At 38.9% G+C, this 19,012-nt stretch overlaps 1 protein-coding gene across 7 annotated transcripts in view; it reads left to right on the top strand.

Annotated features, from left to right (window-relative positions):
* The first annotated feature begins 144 nt into the window (after positions 1 to 144).
* The window catches only part of RAD17 (RAD17 checkpoint clamp loader component), a 42,347-nt gene continuing 23,479 nt past the window's right edge, over positions 145 to 19,012 (top strand). Inside the window, exons 1-12 of one of the 7 annotated variants that reach the window (XM_032336049.1) lie at positions 148 to 306; positions 622 to 665; positions 1,523 to 1,629; positions 1,830 to 1,930; positions 2,329 to 2,437; positions 4,732 to 4,986; positions 5,701 to 5,784; positions 11,702 to 11,858; positions 13,391 to 13,527; positions 13,987 to 14,039; positions 14,120 to 14,245; positions 14,342 to 14,411. In XM_032336049.1, coding sequence (XP_032191940.1) covers positions 2,435 to 2,437; positions 4,732 to 4,986; positions 5,701 to 5,784; positions 11,702 to 11,858; positions 13,391 to 13,527; positions 13,987 to 14,039; positions 14,120 to 14,245; positions 14,342 to 14,411 — 885 coding nt within the window. In that variant the 5' untranslated portion in view covers positions 148 to 306; positions 622 to 665; positions 1,523 to 1,629; positions 1,830 to 1,930; positions 2,329 to 2,434. Of the gene's footprint in view, positions 307 to 621; positions 666 to 1,522; positions 1,630 to 1,829; positions 1,931 to 2,328; positions 2,438 to 4,731; positions 4,987 to 5,700; positions 5,785 to 11,701; positions 11,859 to 13,390; positions 13,528 to 13,986; positions 14,040 to 14,119; positions 14,246 to 14,341; positions 14,412 to 19,012 lie in introns of all 7 variants that reach the window. The other 6 variants (XM_032336050.1, XM_032336046.1, XM_032336051.1 and 3 more) reach the window with 6 other exon arrangements.

Here is a 19,012-nt window from a genome sequence, read left to right as displayed (position 1 = left end):
CTGAATATTGGTTACCTGGCCTTCTATAGCACGCTTGCAGCGCGGAGTCCAAGGCAGGGGCACAGGTCGGGTCCTGGATTTGGGTCAGGCAGTGCGGTAGAAGCCTAAGCCACCGGAGCCGTTGGCGGCTGCCCTTCTGCCTGTGTCGCGGAAGCGCCGACCGGCTAGAAGGTCCCCGGGAGGCGGGACCTCCGAGAGGCTCGGCGCTGAGCCTGGCTAGGGCCAGGTACTTGCCTTTCCGCTGGAGCAAAGTCTGTCTGGCTCCTCCACTCCTCTCCCGCCACGAGGGGATGCAGCTCCTGGAAAGTAAGGCCGCCGCGATTGCGGCTTTGGTCTATGTATGTTTTGGAGACGCGAACCCATCTCTGCCTTCACGCCTCCCCGAGCTGTTTTCGCTCCTCCTCCCGACCTGCCCATTCCATTTGGGGTTGGAGGGTGGGGGTGCAAAATTCTGGCCTGGCGTGGGGACATGGCGAGATCCTCTTCGCTCTCCGCTGATTAGTAACTTTACGCTGGACGAATGTCTGGGCTTAGTATCGCCAGTCCAGTGTGTGAGGGCGGGTGGTGGGTAGACTAGAAATATTCTTGAAGGTCTTTTCTACCTCTGACATCTCATTTCAGGAACCTGACATCATCTGGGACAGTTATCTTCTTTTTTAAAGGAGGTAATTGTCAGTCTTGTTTTTAAAGAGCGACTGGAGTCCTGACCGTAAAAACAGTCTGCGTCTTTTATTTCGACCTGACAACTATATTTATCCAACAAGTGTGTTTTTTTCCCCCACCCATGTATCTCTTTGAATCTCCAAAGCAAAAACCTCTTTAATCGTGAACAATGTGTGTGTGTGTGTGTGTGTGTGTGTAAAATTTATTTTTTCGTGTATGGAATCTTTTCACGTTATATAACATACGTGTGTCCAAACCTTAAAATCCATATACACCTTCCAATTTATAAATTTGCAGACCTTAAAAAACTTTGTTTCAAGCTCACTTCAAACTGATGAATTCATTAGTTTATGTAAACATTGAATAATTATTAAAGTCGGAAAACATTATTGTCCCCATATTTTCCAGTATGTTCAAGTAAGAAGAACACTTACAGAAAATATATACAGTTAGATTTATAGTCTTTTTCCAAAGTAAGTGAAAATCTGAATTTGTTAAATGGTGAGGGTTTTTTTGAAATTTCGCAGAAAAAAACCCTGGAACTGTGATTTGAAGTGAGGGGAATTTTAATTTTCAGCACAAAAGCTGCACAAAATGTCGAATGCATTTTTTCTGTTTTCTCTAATACATTGTTGAGTTCGTATGAAAGACTGTTTATACCACCACGTGTGGATTATTTGACAGTTCTAGTGATTAAAAGTAAACTTTATTTTAGCATTTTGACCTCTTCACCTGTGTTTTCTATGTCCTCTCATTAGTTTTTGAGCCATTATCATACTGTAGAGTATATTGGTTTATATTACTATATTTCTTTTTTATAGTTTTCCTAATTTGAGAATTTTTTTTTTTGTTTCCTTAGGTGAATTATACTTTAATGTATTACTACAGGTTGTATACTACGGATGGGAACTATTAAAGTTTATAATGTCAAAAACTTTTCTTAGACCAAAGGTATCTTCTACAAAGGTATGATATACTAAAATGGCCATGTAATAATTGCCCAAAAAGGAAGGATAATTTTTGTGTATGTTTTTAATGAGTTGTTATTGCCGTCAAAGTAATAGTGTACAGTATCTGTTGTAACTGGTGATCTAAAAATTGCAATATTAAGTGTGAAATGACTAAAAGTACAATCTTAATTTTTAAAAAAGTGTTTTCAGTTTCAGTCGGAAGAAAGGCTGAAAACTCTTGCATGGAAGATCAATAGAAGAAAGAAAAACATGAGTCATAGTATTACAGCGTAACAATGAGGGGCAACAGTGGCACTGTTAGTTGAGCATCTGACTCTTGGTTTTGGCTCAGGTCATAAGCTCAGGGTTGTGGGATGGAGCTCTGGCAGACTCTGCACTCAATGCTGGGTTTGTTTGGGATTCTCTCCTTTTCTCTCCCTCTCCATCTGCCCCTCTCCTTACTGTCTCTTTCTCTTTCAAATGAATAAATAACATCTTTAAAAAAACAGATAAATAAAAATAAAGCTTAACCGCAAGGCCTGCCACTTAAATATCATGTTTTTGAGTGCCAGTTCTTAGCAAGGCTAGTGATAGGGTAGGACGGGGTCAGTCAGTATCATGCTTATTTGTTGGGTAGTTATTTTCATACTGGTGGGTCTTATTTTTCTCTGATCTTAAGTAAATTATTAATTTTTGGTGTTTCTTTTTTCCCCAGTAAATAGGACTCCATGTTTATGCAAGATATAAAACTGTAAAATGTATAAATAACTTACAGATCAGAATTGCAAGATCAGATATGCTATCAAAAGTTTTACTATAACATGGTATTTTTACTTTTTTTTTTTTCTTTTAAGATGTATTTATTTTGGGAGAGAGAACCTGTGCGAGCCAGGGTCAGGGGGTGGGGAAGGGCAGAGGAAGTCTTAAACAGACTCTGTGCTGAGTGTGGAGCCCAACTCTGGGCTCCATTTCATGACCTTGAGATCACAACCTGAGCTGAAACCAAAAGTTCAAGCTCAACTGACAGAGCCACCCAGGTGCGCCTAAGTACTCTTGTTTGTTTTTTAGATTTTATTTATTTGAGAAAAGGAGAAAGGAGGGGCAGAGGGAGAAGCAGGCTCCCTGGTTAGCAGGTGCTCGATGCAAGGCTCAATCCCAGGACCCCGGGATCACGGCCTGAACCGAAGGCAGATTCTTTTTTTTTTTTTTTTTTTTAATTTTATTTATTTTATTTGACAGAGAGAGAGATCACAAGTAGGCAGAGACAGAGGGGGAAGCAGGCTCCCCGCTGAGCAGAGAGCCCGATGCAGGGCTCCATCCCAGGACCCTGAGATCATGACCCGAGCCGAAGGCAGCGGCCTAATCCACTGAGCCACCCAGGCGCCCCCTGAAGGCAGATTCTTTTTTTTTTTTTTTTTAAAGATTTTATTTATTTATTTGACAGAGAGAGATCACAAGTAAGCAGAGAGGCAGGCAGAGAGAGAGAGAGGAGGAAACAGGCTCCCTGCTGAGCAGAGAGCCTGATGCGGGACTCGATCCCAGGACCCTGAGATCATGACCCGAGCTGAAGGCAGCGGCTTAACCCACTGAGCCACCCAGGCGCCCCGAAGGCAGATTCTTAACTGAGCCACCCGGGTGCCCCTAAACTCTTAAAAACAGATGAGGAGCCAAAATTGTAGTACTGTCGACAGTCTTTTGAAGAAGGAGAAATGAATTTTTTTTTTTTTTTTTTTGAGAAATGAATTTTTAGGCTGTGACTGAAATTTTTTCCCACAGGTCTTCATTTCTTTACTTATTGGTGATAGTATTCCTAACCTTCTGTCTTTAAAGGGGGAATGAAGTGTGACTTTCATTCCTCAGATAGTTCTAAACCCCAGCTTGCTTTTCCTTAGCATTGTCTAGTAAATAGTTCACAACTATGGCTAAGTGTTCTTCAAGGAAAATATAATCTTGGTTCCCCCTTATTAGGCAGCCAAGGAATTTCAAAAGCCACATACTAAGCTAGGTTTTTCTAGATTTATACTTCAGGAATGTTAAGAAAATTCATCATAAAAATTTTTGTTCCAAAAAAAACCTTTTTAACACACCAAAGTATTTTTAGTTTTAAATTGCTGAATTCATCATCTTCATCTGTGTATACTTACAGAGGATTCTAAAGGAAGGGGAATGATGGAGGAAATGCAGAGAGATCAGCAATTTCTCAAAAATACAGAAGAACGTGAAGTAGAACCATTGATTTTGCTGTTCTATTATCCCAGTTCTGTTTTCTTAGACAAATCTGGGAAACAAGTCCTCCTGCCTGGAAAGCCTGCTTCCCTTTATGAAAATACTATTTGCTTTATGGGCTGAAGAGAATAAAATCAGGTCATATTTACAAATTATCCATACCATCAGGATTCTTGGGCTGTATCTTCTCAAAGTCCTGAAGCTGATAGGGAGTATTTGGATATCTGCAGTGGTTCTTAGTTTGTGAATTAATTACCTGGTCAAGACAGAAGTTTTATTCTTCTTACAGTTATATATGCTTAAAATAATATTTATTTCTTTGTTTTGCTTCTTTTTTGGCACGTAATTTTTAGTATTTCTGTTTTAGTCCTACAAATGAGCTTAAGAAGAATCAGCCTATTCTATACTAGGAAGATTAGTAAAAAGAATTAAGTTTATATTCTATATTCCTTTATATGGCATTTGTTATTACCCTGGTGAAGCAGACAAGTATGCATATGTTCTTACCATGAAGTAAAAAAATAACTAATATGTATATGCCAGTTTTACTTAAAGAACTAATTTGTGAGGTTTTGATTTAAAATGTTGCAGATAGGGACGCCTGGGTGGCTCAGTTGGTTAAGCATCTGCCTTTGGCTCATGTCATGATCTCAGGGTCCTGGGATCAAGTCCCACATCAGGCTCCTTGCTCAGGGGGGAGCCTGCTTCTCTCTGCCTGTTGCTCCCCCTGCTTGTATGCACTCTCTCTCTCTGACAAATAAATAAAATCTTCTAAAAAAATAAAAATAAAATGTTGCAGATATGTGAATATGGTTTTTTATAGAGAGTAGTTTACTTATATAGGGAATAGAGGTAGATAATTTAATATTTACATGATTTCTTTTTTTTTCAGGTAACAGACTGGGTGGACCCATCGTTTGATGATTTTTCAGAGAATACAGGCATCTCTATTACTGCCACATCATTAGGTGTGAATAACTCAAGTCACAGAAGGAAAAATGTGCCTTCCAGATTAGACAATAGCAGATTTCCAGCTAGAAAAAGAGAAAAGCCATCTTCCTCAGAAAAGACTTATGGTCTTGAGAATTCAAAAGAATATCTGTCTGAAAATGAACCATGGGTGGATAAATACAAGCCAGAAACTCAGGTACTAAAAAGGATGCAAACAAGTATATATAATGCAATTTCAGGAAGGAGAGGAATATATATTTTCAGATTATTACTCATAAAAATCTTTCTAAATGAATTAGGAAAAAATCCCAGTAATTCATAGTTTTTTTATGTTCCATGGCTCAGCATTTTTCAAGTTATTCTGAAATTGTATCGTTGGTTATTTGTCATAGATTTAATTTAATCCCAACATAGAATTGATCTGTTTATTTTCTTAAATGTGATATCTCTCCCTATTTATTCCCTTCCCAAAAATGTATTTCAGGATTTTAAAGTTTTGTAATTCCCAACCTGCCCCAAATTCTCAGACAATGGTATCAGTGTTAAGGATAGAATTTTTTTTTTAAGATTTTATTTATTTATTTGACAGAGATCACAAGTAGGCAGACAGGCAGGCAGAGAGAGAGGAAGGGAAGCAGGCTCCCTGCCAAGCAGAGAGTCTGATGTGGGGCTCGATGCCAGGACCATGGGATCATGACCTGAGCCGAAGGCAGTCTTTAACCCACTGAGCCACCCAGGCACCCCCAGAATTTTTCAATATAAAAAATGAAGTATAATAGCAAAGACTTTTAAATTCTCTTATTATGTTGTTTGCTAGTTTTCTTCATTGAAAATGCTTAATTTAGATTAATGTGGGCTGCTGTACCAAAAATCCTTGAGTTAAAATTTGTTCTAAACTTGAAATTTTTAGCATGAACTTGCTGTGCATAAAAAGAAAATTGAAGAAGTTGAAACCTGGTTAAAAGCTAAAGTCTTAGAAAGGCAACCAAAACAGGTAATTGAATAAGAAATGTGTTTTAAAATATATAACATCAAATGTTTCTCTGTTTTATAGTTGGTTGTAAGAACTTAAACTTTTTTTCTTTTTTTTTTTTTTTAAGATTGATTGCTTGATTTGACAGAGTGTGCATGTGCACAAGCAGGGGAGGCGGCAGGCAGAGGGAGAGGGAAAGGCAAGCTCCCCATGGAGCAGAGAGCCTGATGCAGGGCTTGATCTCAGGACTCTGGGATCATGACCTGAGCTGAAGGCAGATGTTTAACTAACTGAACCACCCAGTCTTCCAGAAATTAAACTTTTATGTTGACTTTGTTAAGTCCAAATCACCTACAATAAAAAAGTCTCTTATTTACTCCTACACACTTCACCAAAAGACTCAGAGATTTTGAGTTTCTTTCTTAAACTTCTTTTACCCACTTATGTCTCATCATCATCATTAAGCATAATGAACTTGTTAGGGTACCAGTATATTTAGCACATCAGATTATCTCATGCTGAAGCAAGCAGGCAAATTACATACTAGTTTTGTACTAAATACAGCCTAAAACAGTCATCATTCATTTTAAGGCTGATGTTTTTTGTTTCACTTCCTACTTCTGTAATTACTTTTAGCGTTCAAGCTAGAATATTTTTTTCTCTCTTTTTAAACTTTATTTTGAGATTCTTCAAAAGTAAAGTAGAATAATAAATGAATAGTCTTATGCCTACTATATACCTCATTTTCACTCTTAAGTATTTTAAAGTATTTTCAATTATGAATATGTGACGTTTTAGTCAGACTTCTAGAAATATCCATATGCCTCTTTTTTAAAAATAAAGCACTTTCCTAATTGACTGTATATACCATTATTCTTTTTTTTAATCTTTTTGTTAGTTTTTTAATATAGAAAATTTCAAACATGGACAAACATGGAATGATATTATGAAGAATACTCTTTTTTTTTTTTAATTAACATATAATGTATTATTAGCCCCAGGTTGCAGGTTTGTGAATCATCAGCCTTACGCACTTCACAGCACTCACCATAGCACATACCCTCCCCAATGTCCATAACCCAACCACCCTCTCCCTACCCTCCTCCCCCCCGTAACCCTCTGTTTTGTGAGATTAAGAGTCTCTTATGGTTTGTCTCCATCCCAATCCCATCTTGTTTCATTTTTTCCTTCCCTACCCCCCAAACTCCCCACTTTGCCTCTCAAATTCCTGATATCAGGGAGTTCATATGATGATTGTCTTTCTCTAATTGACTTATTTCGGTCAGCATAATACCCTCTAGTTCCATCCACGTCGTGGCAAATGGCAAGATTTCATTTCTTTTGATGGCTGCATAGTATTCCATTATATATATTATTATTCTAACAAAATTATCTAGTGTTATGTTAGATAATGTTATCTAATGCTCATTTCATATTCACATTTCTCTATTTGTCTGCAAAATGTTATTTATAGTGGATTTGTTACAACCAGGATCTAATCAAGGACTACATGTTGCTTTTGATTGTTACACCCCTTAGGTCTTTTAAAATCTAGAACGATCCTCTTTCACCCTCTTTTTTACTCTAAGACATTGACTTACCAGAGAGTCCAGGCCAGGTGACGTAGAACCCTAACCTTCTAGATTTGTCAGGTTGTTTCCTCTTCATGATGACTAACCTGTTCTTCTATCTTCCATTTCCTGTGGCTTGGAAGTTTGAATCAAGGGTTTGATTAGACTCAGTTGAACATTTTTTAAGAATACTTTTTAGGTCGTGGTGTATGTTTTATATTGCACCATATCAGAAAATATGTTTGGTTCTCCTGTTTTTCATGTTAACTTTGATCACTAAATTAAGGAAATAATAGTAAAAATCTTTCTTTTTTTAAAGATTTTATTCATTTATTGGAGAGATAGAGCATGAGCGAGAGGCGGGGAAAGGATGAAGCAGGCTCCCCACTAAGTAGGGAGCCCAACTGGGGGCTCAGTCCCAGGACTCTTGAGATCATGACCTCAGCCAAAGGCAGACACATAAGCTACTGAGCCACTCAGGAGCCCCAGTAAGTCAGAAATCTTCATTATGAAGTAATTTCCCCTTGCGACTGCCACATAATCTATAGGGAGATAATTTCACAATGTTAAATGTCCAATTCCCGGGGCGCCTGTGTGGCTCAGTGGGTTAAGTCTCTGCCTTCGGCTCGGGTCATGGTTCCAGGATCCTGGGATCGAGCCCCACGTCAGGCTCTCTGCTCGGCGGGGAGCCTGCTTCCCCCTCTCTCTCTACCTGATGTTCTGCCTACTTGTGATCTCTGTCTGTCAAATAAATAAATAAAATCTTTTTAAAAAAAAAAAGTCCAATTCCCCCTTTCATGTAAGTGCTTTAGTGTCCATTTTCAGTCCTTGCCTGAATCAGTTATTTTGTTAAGATTGTGCAATGGTGATTTTTTTTTTCATGATTTCATTTATTGGGACACCTGCGTGGCTCGGTTGGTTAGGGGTCTTAGGGTCCATCGAGTGTTTCATCAGGTTCGTTGCTCAGCAGGAGTTTGCTTCTCCCTCTGCCTGCCGTTCCCCCTGCTTGTGTGCATTCTTTCTCTCTCCCTCTTCCCCCCACTCTCTCTGACAAATAAATAAAATCTTAAAAAAAATAAAAATAAAATCTTCCTGCTAAGAAGTTGAACTCTCACCAGTTGTATACTCTTTTTTTTTTTTTTAAAGATTTTATTTATTTATTTGACAGAGAACACAAGTAGGCAGAGAGGCAGGCAGAGAGAGAGAGAAGCAGGCTCTGCACTGAGCAGAGAGCCCGATGCGGGGCTCAGAGAACACAAGTAGGCAGAGAGGCAGGCAGAGAGAGAGAGAGAAGCAGGCTCTGCACTGAGCAGAGAGCCTGATTCAGGGCTCGATCCCAGGACCCTGGGATCATGACCTGGGCTGCAGGCAGAGGCTTTAACCTGCTGAGCCACCTAGGGGCCCCTGTATACTCTTTATTATATAAAAGTTCAATGATGTCAGTAATTATAAGACATTTTTATTCAAGAAAAATATTTTTAAAGATTTTATTTATTTATTTGTCAGAGCACGAGCAGGGGGAGCAGCAGGCAGTGGGAGAAACAGGCTCCCTGCTGAGCAAGGTTTCCCCACATGGGACTCAATCCCACGACCCTGGGATCATGATCTAAACTGAAGGCAGATGCTTAAGCAACTGAGGCCACCCAGGCATATCCCCCGCCATTTTTTTTTTTTTTTAAGATTTTTTATTTATTCTTTTGACAGACAGAGATCACAAGTAGGCAGAGAGACAGGCAGAGAGAGAGGAAGGGAAGCAGGCTCCCTGCTGAGTAGAGAGCCGGACTCAGGGCTTGATCCCAGGACCTTGAGATCATGACCTGAGCCGAAGGCAGAGGCTTTAACCCACTGAGCCACCCAGGCAGCCCCCCCCCCATTTTTGACAATGTATAGATTTTTCTGTGGACAAGCTAAAATTATTTTTTCTTAAATTTATTGTAAGTACTTAAAATACTGAATTTAATTTTTCAGAGCAACATTTTCAGAATATAGTAAAACTGTTACAGTGTGATGGAAATGTAATGTACAGCATAGTGGATATAGTCAGTAATATTGTAGTAACTTTATATAGTGACATGATAACTAGACTTATAATCATTTTGTAAGACATAAAAATATTGAATCACTATGATGTACAAACTATTAGGATACTATATGCCATTTTTACTTCAATTTAAAACAATGAAGAAAAGCCTATTGTAATGTAGACAATGAGAACATTAACAAAAGTTTTCACATTTTAGTGTTCTCATAGACTATCTCCCACTTACTGGAAGCAAAACTTTTGCTATGTGGCTCTACTCACTCTGTCAAAAAATAAGGCACTTTATTATATAAGAAACATACATGGAGGGCACCTGGGTGACTCCCAGGTCATGATCTCGGGGTCCTGGGATCGAGCCCTGTGTCGGGCTCTCTACTCAGCAGGGAGCCTGCTTCCCCCGCCCCCCCCGCCTGCCTCTCTGCCTAATTGTGATCTCTCTCTGTGTCAAATAAATAAATTAAAATCTTTAAAAAAAAGAAAGAAAGAAAGAAAAAGAAACATGCATGGGTGTCTGTGTTTGATCATCCTCTTTTTTTTTTTAAATCTCCTTGGAAGTAGTCAGTTCTCATTATTTACATTAGGTATGCCTTGTAAAGTACTGGGATCGAGTCCCGCATCGGGCTCTCTGCTCAGTAGGGAGCCTGCTTCCTTCTCTCTCTCTCTCTGCCTGCCTCTCAGTGTACTTGTAATTTCTCTCTGTCAAATAAATAAATAAAATCTTTAAAAAGAAAAAAAAAAAAAGATTTTAAAAAGTACTAGAAATAGTAAGCAAATACTGAGTCATAGTTCCAAAGAGAAGTAAGGATTTAGATTCCTGCAAAACAGTCTTTATTTGGTCACCTTTACATCAACTCATCAATATATAACCTTGTTTTCTGTATTTGATCAGAGACACAATATTTAATATATATTATTTAATCATTAAAGTCATGGCTAATATCACTATAACTCATGCACTCATACATTTTAAAAAGTAGGACGGGTTGTCCTCTGGGGCCATGTACAAGGTCCCTTATTTGCATTAGTTAGTAAAGGTAAACAGCTGAGCAAGGATTATAGCCCACCAGGGAATGTAGGAGATCATCTTCCCCTGATATATTTTTAACTTTAGCTTTTTTTTTTTATCAGATTTATTACACGAGATTTTTTTTTTTTAAAGATTTTATTTATTTATTTGACAGAGAGAGAGATCACAAATAGGCAGAGAGACAGACAGAGAGAGAGATGAGGAGAAGCAGGCTCCCTGCTGAGCAGAGAGCCCAACGCGGGACTCAATCCCAGGCCCCTGGGATCATGACCTGAGCCGAAGGCAGAGGCTTAACCCACTGAGCCACCCAGGCGCCCCTACACGAGGAGATATTATTATGACCCACAACCTATAGTTTCTCTTTGGAGTTCTATCTCTGGAAAATATTTTTCTTTCTCTTTTTCTTTTTTTTCTTAAAGATTTTATTTATTTATTTGAGAGAGAGCATGAGAGGGGAGAAGGTCAGTGGGAAAAGCAGACTGCCCGTGGAGCTGGGACCCCGATGTGGGACTCAGTCTTGGAACTCCGGGATCATGACCTGAGCCAAAGGCAGTTGGTTAACCAACTGAGCCACCCAGGCACCCTGGAAAATATATTTCTTAAGACACATTTTGTAACGATTCTGATATCCTACATTTCCCATCAGAATATTATACTTGTTTAATACTAAAGCATATAATCCAAAGAGATCTGTATTAAGTTTGAATTTTGAGTTCAGGTAACCTCTAAAAATACTTGTTTCAGACATTATCTCCTTAATCTAGCTGAAGTTTAGTAGTTTTAATTTGGCTACTCAGTAGTCCTTGGGAGAGACATAGTGTAAGAATTGAAGAACTATCAGAAGTTATACTTAAAGTTGAAGAAATAAGATTATCCTCTTTCATCTAAAGCTGGTATAATCCAGGTAACATCTGTGTAAAAGTTAGTTTATTTCAGATATTTAGTAAATCTTTTTTTTTTTTTTAAGATTTTATATATTTATTTGACAGAAATCACAAGTAGATGGAGAGGCAGGCAGAGAGAGAGGGAAGCAGGCTCCCTGCTGAGCAGAGAGCCCGATGTGGGACTCGATCCCAGGACCTTGAGATCATGACCTGAGCCGAAGGCAGCAGCTCAACCCACTGAGCTACCCAGGCGCCCCCAGATATTTAGTAAATCTTTATGGAAGTAATATTTGAAAGAAAATTCAAACATAAAAAAATTCAAACATAATATTCTAGCATTCCAGTGATTTTGATTTTGTGTGTGTTTGTGTGTGTGTGATTTTGATATTTGATTTATATTTGTATTTGGTTTTAGGGTGGATCTATTTTATTAATAACAGGTCCTCCTGGATGTGGGAAAACAACAACTCTAAAAATACTATCAAAGGAGCATGGTATTCAAGTACAAGAGTGGATTAATCCAATTTTACCAGACTTCCAAAAAGATGATTTCAAGGAGATACTTAATCCTGGTAAGGTTTGCTATGAACGTAGTAGAAATAGTGGGAAAAGTCTATGTTTGAAGGAGGTTTGAAGTAACCTCCCCAACTATATTCTTGAGATTCCTAAGATCCTTTTGGGTATGTTTTTTGTTTTGTTTTGTTTTTAAGATTTTAAAAATTTATTTGACACAGAGATAGGGCACAGTAGGTGAAGTTATAGGTAGAGGGAGAGGGAGAAACAGGCTCATTGAGCAGGGAACCTGATGTGGGGGTTGATCCCTGGGCCCTGGGATCATGACGTGAGCTGAAGGCAAAGGCTTAATGACTGAGCCACCCAGGCGCCCCTGGGTATATGTTTTTGTGCGAAAATATATGTTGTCACTCCTATGCTAGATTGACATCTACCCACTATCAGTAGGTTCACAAAATGAGAGTAGCGATCAGATGAAACCATATGAGACCATTTTCTTTCCTACTTCCAAGTTTCAGACAGAAATACTTTGAGAAGAGGGGAAGCTTGCTTCTAGTAGAGGAGAATGGGATTCTTTTTTTTAAAGATTTTATTTATTTATTTGACAGAGATCACAAGTAGGCAGAGAGGCAGAGAGAGAGGGAGGGGGAAGCAGGCTCCCCACTGAGCAGAGAGCCCGATGCAGGGCTTGATCCCAGGACCCTGAGATCATGACCTGAGCAGAAGGCAGAGGCTTTAACACACTGAGCTACCCAGGTGCCCCAAGAGAATGGGATTCTTTAAGGATTAAGTCTGACTAATTGATTCGTCGTCAACACACTCATTTGGAGTTTTTTATTGTATAGGCAAAGATGTAAATGTTTTTACCAGTTGTGTGACTATTATATTAGCAACTGTGTTCTAAAGTCAGTTAATTCCATATTACATTCATTGTTGCAGAAAATTCATTGTGGTCCATGATGACTCTTGTTTTTTGAAATGCATATCCAATTTTATTTTATTTTTTGAAATATTTTATATATTTATTTGACAGAGAGAGAGAGAGAGAGATCAGAAGTAGGCAGAGAGGCAGGCAGAGAGAGAGGGGGATGCAGGCTCCCTGCTGATCAGATAGCCCAGTGTGGGGCTCGATCCCAGGACTCTGAGATCATGACCTGAGCCAAAGGCAGAGGCTTAACCCACTGAGCCACCCGGGCACCCCATGAATATCCTATTTTATTTTATTAAAGATTTTATTTATTTATTTGACAGAGATGACAACTAGGCAGAGAGGCAGGCAGAGAGAGAAAGTGAAGGAAGCAGGCTCCCTGCTGAGCAGAGAGCCCGATGCGGGGCTATATCCCACAACCCTGGGATCATGACCTGAGCCGAAGGCAGAGGCTTTAACCCACTGAGCCACCCAGGCGCCCCATGAATATCCTATTTTAAATTTGTACAGCTTTGCCTAAATAAAAAAAATCTACAATGTTGTAAGCTTCAGGTATATGTGAATGTAATCAGTAATGTATATGTGTGTGTTAGTTAGGTGTGTAATTTTGATGTATACATAATTTGTTGAAAGTAAAAGTGTTAAAAAATTTTTTTTTTTCAGAATCCAGCTTCCATGTGTTTCCCTACCAGTCTCAGATAGCAGTTTTTAAAGAGTTTCTACTAAGAGCAACAAAGTATAACAAACTACAAATGCTTGGAGATGATCTAAAAACTGATAAGAGGATAATTCTCGTTGAAGTACGGACAGATTTTGAGATCCTGCTGTAACTATTGAGTAAATAATTGCAAGATATATCTTATTGATAGGGGCATTAACTCTCTCCATGGTATTAATAGTGGTAAAATGTAATGTAAAAGCTCAGTGCTAGCGGAAACCTCAGGTCTTTTTCAGTAAACTTGAATAGAAGCTATAAGTAAATGAACTTTAAAATTTTAATGTCTTCAGTATAGAAAAGCAAAAGAAATTATTTGGCAAATGATGTTTTTAGTGAAAATACTGTAACTAGTAGTGATCCTAAGAAATTTGAATGAAAATTGGGTTTCCTATTGATGGATTTTACTGTTTAGTAATCCACTTTTTCATGTTTTCCTTAATTTCTGAATTGTATATATATTTTTTCTCTAATTTGGTAAATACAAGTCTTACATAAACTTACACAATAATATAATTGAGTAATATTTACCATTTTTCGATAGGATTTACCTAACCAGTTTTATCGAGATTCTCATACTTTACATGAAATTCTCAGGTGAGTTTCAGTGAAGTTTTCTCAAACTTTGAATTAAATGGCATTAGCTTGTATTTAAACATTGCTGTACTTTATTCTAGGAAATATGTGCACACTGGTCGATGTCCTCTAATATTTATAATTTCTGACAGTCTCAGTGGAGATAATAATCAGAGGTTATTGTTTCCCAAAGAAATTCAGGAAGAGTGTGCTATAGCAAACATTAGGTAAGAATGAAATTTCTGCTTATAAGCTTATATACATGTTATATTTTTAAATTGATCATTTAACCACTATTTTTCTTTAAAATACCTTTTTAACAGTTTTAACCCTGTGGCACCAACAATTATGATGAAATTTCTTAATCGAATAGTGACAGTGGAAGCTAACAAGGTAAGTCTCTTAAGAACTGATTAATCTGAATCTTTTTTTTTTTTAATATTTTATTTATTTGTTTGACAGAGATCACAAGTAGGCAGAGAGGCAGGCAGAGAGAGGGGAGGAAGCAGGCTCCCTGCTGAGCAGAGGGCCCGATGCGGGGCTCCATCCCAGGACCCTGGGATCATGACCTGAGCCGAAGGCGGAGGCTTTAACCCACTGAGCCAAATATTTGCTTATATTCATCAGGCCTGTCATTCTTGAAAAGGCAGGAAATACTGATTTTAAAAAATCCCTTACATTTCTCTATTATTAAACCTAGTTTTCTGTTTCACATTGAGGTAAATTTCCCTTTGCTTGGCTCAGTGCTATAAATTGTGTCTACTGTCAAGAAATTATTTCCTGGGACGCCTGGGTGGCTCAGTTGGTTGAGCAGCTGCCTTCGGCTCAGGTCATGATGCCAGTGTCCTGGGATCGAGTCCCACATCGGGCTCCTTGCCCCGCAGGGAGCCTGCCTCTCCCTCTGACTCTGCCTGCCATTCTGCCTGTGCTCTCTCTCTCTCTGACAAATAAGTAAATAAAATCTTAAAAAAAAAAAAAAAAGAGGGGCGCCTGGGTGGCTCAGTGGATTAAGCCGCTGCCTTCGGCTCAGGTCATGATCTCAGTGTCCTGGGATCGAGCCCCGCATCGGGCTCTTTGCTCAGCGGGAGCCTGCTTCTCTCTCTCTCTCTGCCTGACTCTCCGCCTACTTGTGATTTCTCTCTCTGTCAAATAAATAAATAAAATCTTTAAAAAAAAAAAAAAAAAAGAAAGAAACTGTTTCCTGGGGGCGCCTGGGTGTCTCAGTGGGTTAAAGCCTCTCCCTTTGGCTCAGGTCATTGTATGTCAGGCACTATACAGAATATTTTTACATACTTGATCTTATTAAATCTTACCACAACCATACAAAACTGGTACATAATCCCTATTTTACAGATAAGGAAATAACTTTTGGGTGGGGGAATAACTTCATAATATCCCACAACTATTACGTATCAGATAGGTTGGAAGTTCATTCTAACTCCATTTCACTGTGCTAAAACATTTTCATTAACAGCAGAATGCACATATATACTTGAACCTGTACATACTAGAAGAAAGTACATAAAAATGCTGAGGGTGATTGGTTCTGGATGGTAGGATTACTTGTGATTTGTTTTTTTAATGTCTTTAAAAAAAAAAAACAAAACTACATTCTGTACCAGGAGCATAACTATAAATTAGAGCTTTTAAATATTTATTAAACAGACATTGAGAATAAACATAATCAACATCATAGCACCTTACTACATTAACTCAAAACTTTTTTTAAGACTAAGTCCTTAGGGGCACCTAGGTGGCTCAGGAGGTTGGGCCTCCCTTCGGCTTGGATCATGGTCTCAGGGCCCTGGGGTCAAGCCCTGCATCAGGTTCTCTGCTCAGCAGGGAGCTTCTTTCTCCTTCTCTTTCTGCCTGCCTCTCTGCCTACTTGTGATCTCTCTCTCTGTGTCAGATAAATGGGTAAATCTTAAAAAAAAAAAAAGACTAAGTCATTAAATTGCAAATGGCATTCACTTTAGCAATTTGTTTTGGAATAGTGAAAAGAGATTCCATGACTTTTTTGTTACGTAATTAACATGCTGTACCTTAAATAGTGGATCTGCAAGAATGTTAAAACTAGTATACCTTTTTTTTTATTTTAAGATTTTAAAAATTTTTAAGTAACCTCTACACCCACCATGGGGCTTGAACTTCCAACCCCAAGATCAAAATAGTTATATGTGCTACTGACTGAGCCAGCCACATGCCCCTAAAACTGGTGTAGTTTTGATATTATTGTTTACACTGTTACATCACAGGGGCAGCAACCAGCACACTATTCAAGTCTTTCACACTTTTATAAAATGAAATGTTAAGATACTATCTGGCGTCTTAACAATGATAATGATGGTAGAAGAAAATCAAAAGATCATTTTAATGTCTGGCATTCTGTAGCTCAGTTAATTATATTAAGAAAGACTGTTGACATCTCTCTCTCTCTTTTTTTTTTTTTTTTTTTTTTTTTTTAAATATTTTATTTATTTGTTAGAGAGAGAGATACAGATCGCAAGCACAGGCAGACAGAGTGGCAGGCTAGAGGCAGAGGGAGAAGCAGGCTCCCTGCCGAGCAAGGAGCCCGATGTGGGACTCGATCCCAGGACGCTGGGATCATGACCTGAGCCGAAGGCAGCTGCTTAACCAACTGAGCCACCCAGGCGTCCCTCTCTCTCTCTTTTTTTTAAGATTTATTTTATTTATTTGTCAGAGAGAGAGTGCACACAAGCAGGCAGAGAGGCAGACAGAGGCAGAGAGAAGCAGGCTCCCTGCCGAGCAAGCAGCCCCATACGGGACTCAATCCCAGGACCCTGGGATCATGACCTGAGTCAAAGGCAGCAGTTTAACTGACTGAACCACCCAGGCGTCCCAAGACTGTTGACATCTTAAGTGATTTACTTAAAAGAATGGTGAATATCTTAGGTTTGGGGTTTTTTTGTTGTTGTCGTTGTGTTTTGTTTTTAGTTTAAATAGATGTTTTTCTGTTTTTACAAGGAAAAAAAGATCTTTAGTCTTTTTGTTGATACTGTTATGTATGTAAAGTGTGATCATACATTTCATTCACATTTCTGTGTTCAAAGTGATTAACATCTATGGTATTTCCTTCAGCTACAAAGGATCATGATTTCAAATTACATTTCCTGGGGTGCCTGCGTGGCTCAGTCAGTTAAATGTCTGCTTTCAGCTCAGGTCATGATCTCAGGGTCCTGGGATCGAGCTCTGGGTCAGGCTTCTTGCTCAGTGGGGAGTCTGCTTCTCCCTCTCCATCTGCCCTCCTGCCCAGTCATGTTCTCTCTCTCACACTCTCTCAAATAAATGGATGAAACCTTTAAAAAAAAAAACCAAATTACATTTCCTTTTTGGCAAGTAGTCCACACTAGAAGTTTTCAAAAACAAATACTCCTGAAACAATTTTAAATAAAATAAATGTAGGAGCACCTGGGTGGCTCAGTGATTTAAAGCCTCTGCCTTCGGCTTGGGTCATGATCCCAGGGTCCAGGGATCGAGCCCCGCATCGGGCTCTCTGCTCAGCGGGGAGCCTGCTTCCTTTCCTCTCTCTCTGCCTCTCTGCCTCCCTGTGATTTCTGTCTGTAAAAATAAATAAATAAATAAATAAAATAAATGTATTCAGAATAAAAGTGAAAGTAATGTGGAAGAGAAATTCACAAACATGAGCAGGAAAATTTTGGTAAAAGAATAGTGAAGACAGACTTCCTATCTAGGTATTGGAACATAATGTAAAACTGTAAATTTTATAGCTGTGTACTGTTGACAGACAAAAGGAAGGATTCAGTTAGAAGACAGCACAGAAATATATCAGTATGTGTAAATGACAATTTTCTGTATAATGGAAGTAGCATTTTAGAGTGGGGAGAGAGGAAACTATTATAATTAAAAAGTGATATTAGCACAATTGGATATCCATGTGGGAAACATAAGGGATATCCATGTGGGAAACGTAAGGTTGCATCTTTATACTCTGCACAAAAATAATTTCTAGGTAGGGGCACCTAAGTGTCTCAGTCAGTTCAGCCTCTGAGTCTTGATTTTGGCTCAGGTCACAATCTCAGGGTCCTGACATGATCCCTGCCTTGGTCTATGCACTCAGTGGGGAGTCTGCTTGAGAATCTTTCCCTCTGCTCCCTCTCCCACTCACACATGTGCTCTCTGTAAAATAAATTTGATTACCTACTGGTAATCAAAAAAAGATTTCTGGGTAAATGAAAGATGTGAATGCGAAAAAAAAATGACAATAGTATTTTTTTTAAAGATTTTATTTATTTGAGAGAGAAAATGAGCAGTAGGGAGGGACAGAGCAGGAGAGAGGGAGAAGCAGACTCCCTGCTAAGCAGGAAGCTGGACTTGGTGTTTGATCCCAGGACCTGGAGATCATGATGATGATCTGATCAGTCAGATCATGATCTGAGTAAAGGGCAGATGCTTAACCCACTGAGCCACCCAGGCACCCTCAAAATGAGAATAGTATTAAGAAAAAGTACTGACTTTGGTTTAAGGGATAGTTTTCCTAAAAAAGAAACAAAAGCCCTAAAAACATTGGATTGGATTTACTTCAGAAAAATGAGAAGCTCAGGGAATGATAGAAGGCCTGGTAAGCTAAGGTAAAAGATAAGCATGAGAGTGGAAGAAAATATTTGCAATTTATGTAACAGATAAAGTATTAATATATGAATATGTAAAAATGTGCCTACCTAAAAAGGCTAAGGACAGGAGTGCCTGGATGAATCGGTGAGTTAAGCATCTGCCTTTGGCTCAGTTCATGATCCTGAAGTCCCAGGACCGAGCTCCACATTAGGAATCCCTGCTCAGCAGGGAGTCTGCTTCTCCCTGTGCCCCTCATTCCACTTGTGCTTTCTCTAGTGTGCTCTCCCTCTCTCTTGCAAAAATAAAGCTTTAAAAAAAAAAAAAAAAATCAGTGAAAATTCCAAGAACAGAGAAGCCAATACACAAATGGCCAGTAAACATGAGAGGTATGTCGCCCTACT

This window comes from Mustela erminea, chromosome 3 (assembly GCF_009829155.1).
Source record: "Mustela erminea isolate mMusErm1 chromosome 3, mMusErm1.Pri, whole genome shotgun sequence".
Classification (NCBI taxonomy): domain Eukaryota; kingdom Metazoa; phylum Chordata; class Mammalia; order Carnivora; family Mustelidae; genus Mustela; species Mustela erminea.
The sequence above is the reverse complement of the archived record's forward strand: the minus strand, read 5'-3'. Positions and strand labels throughout refer to the sequence as shown.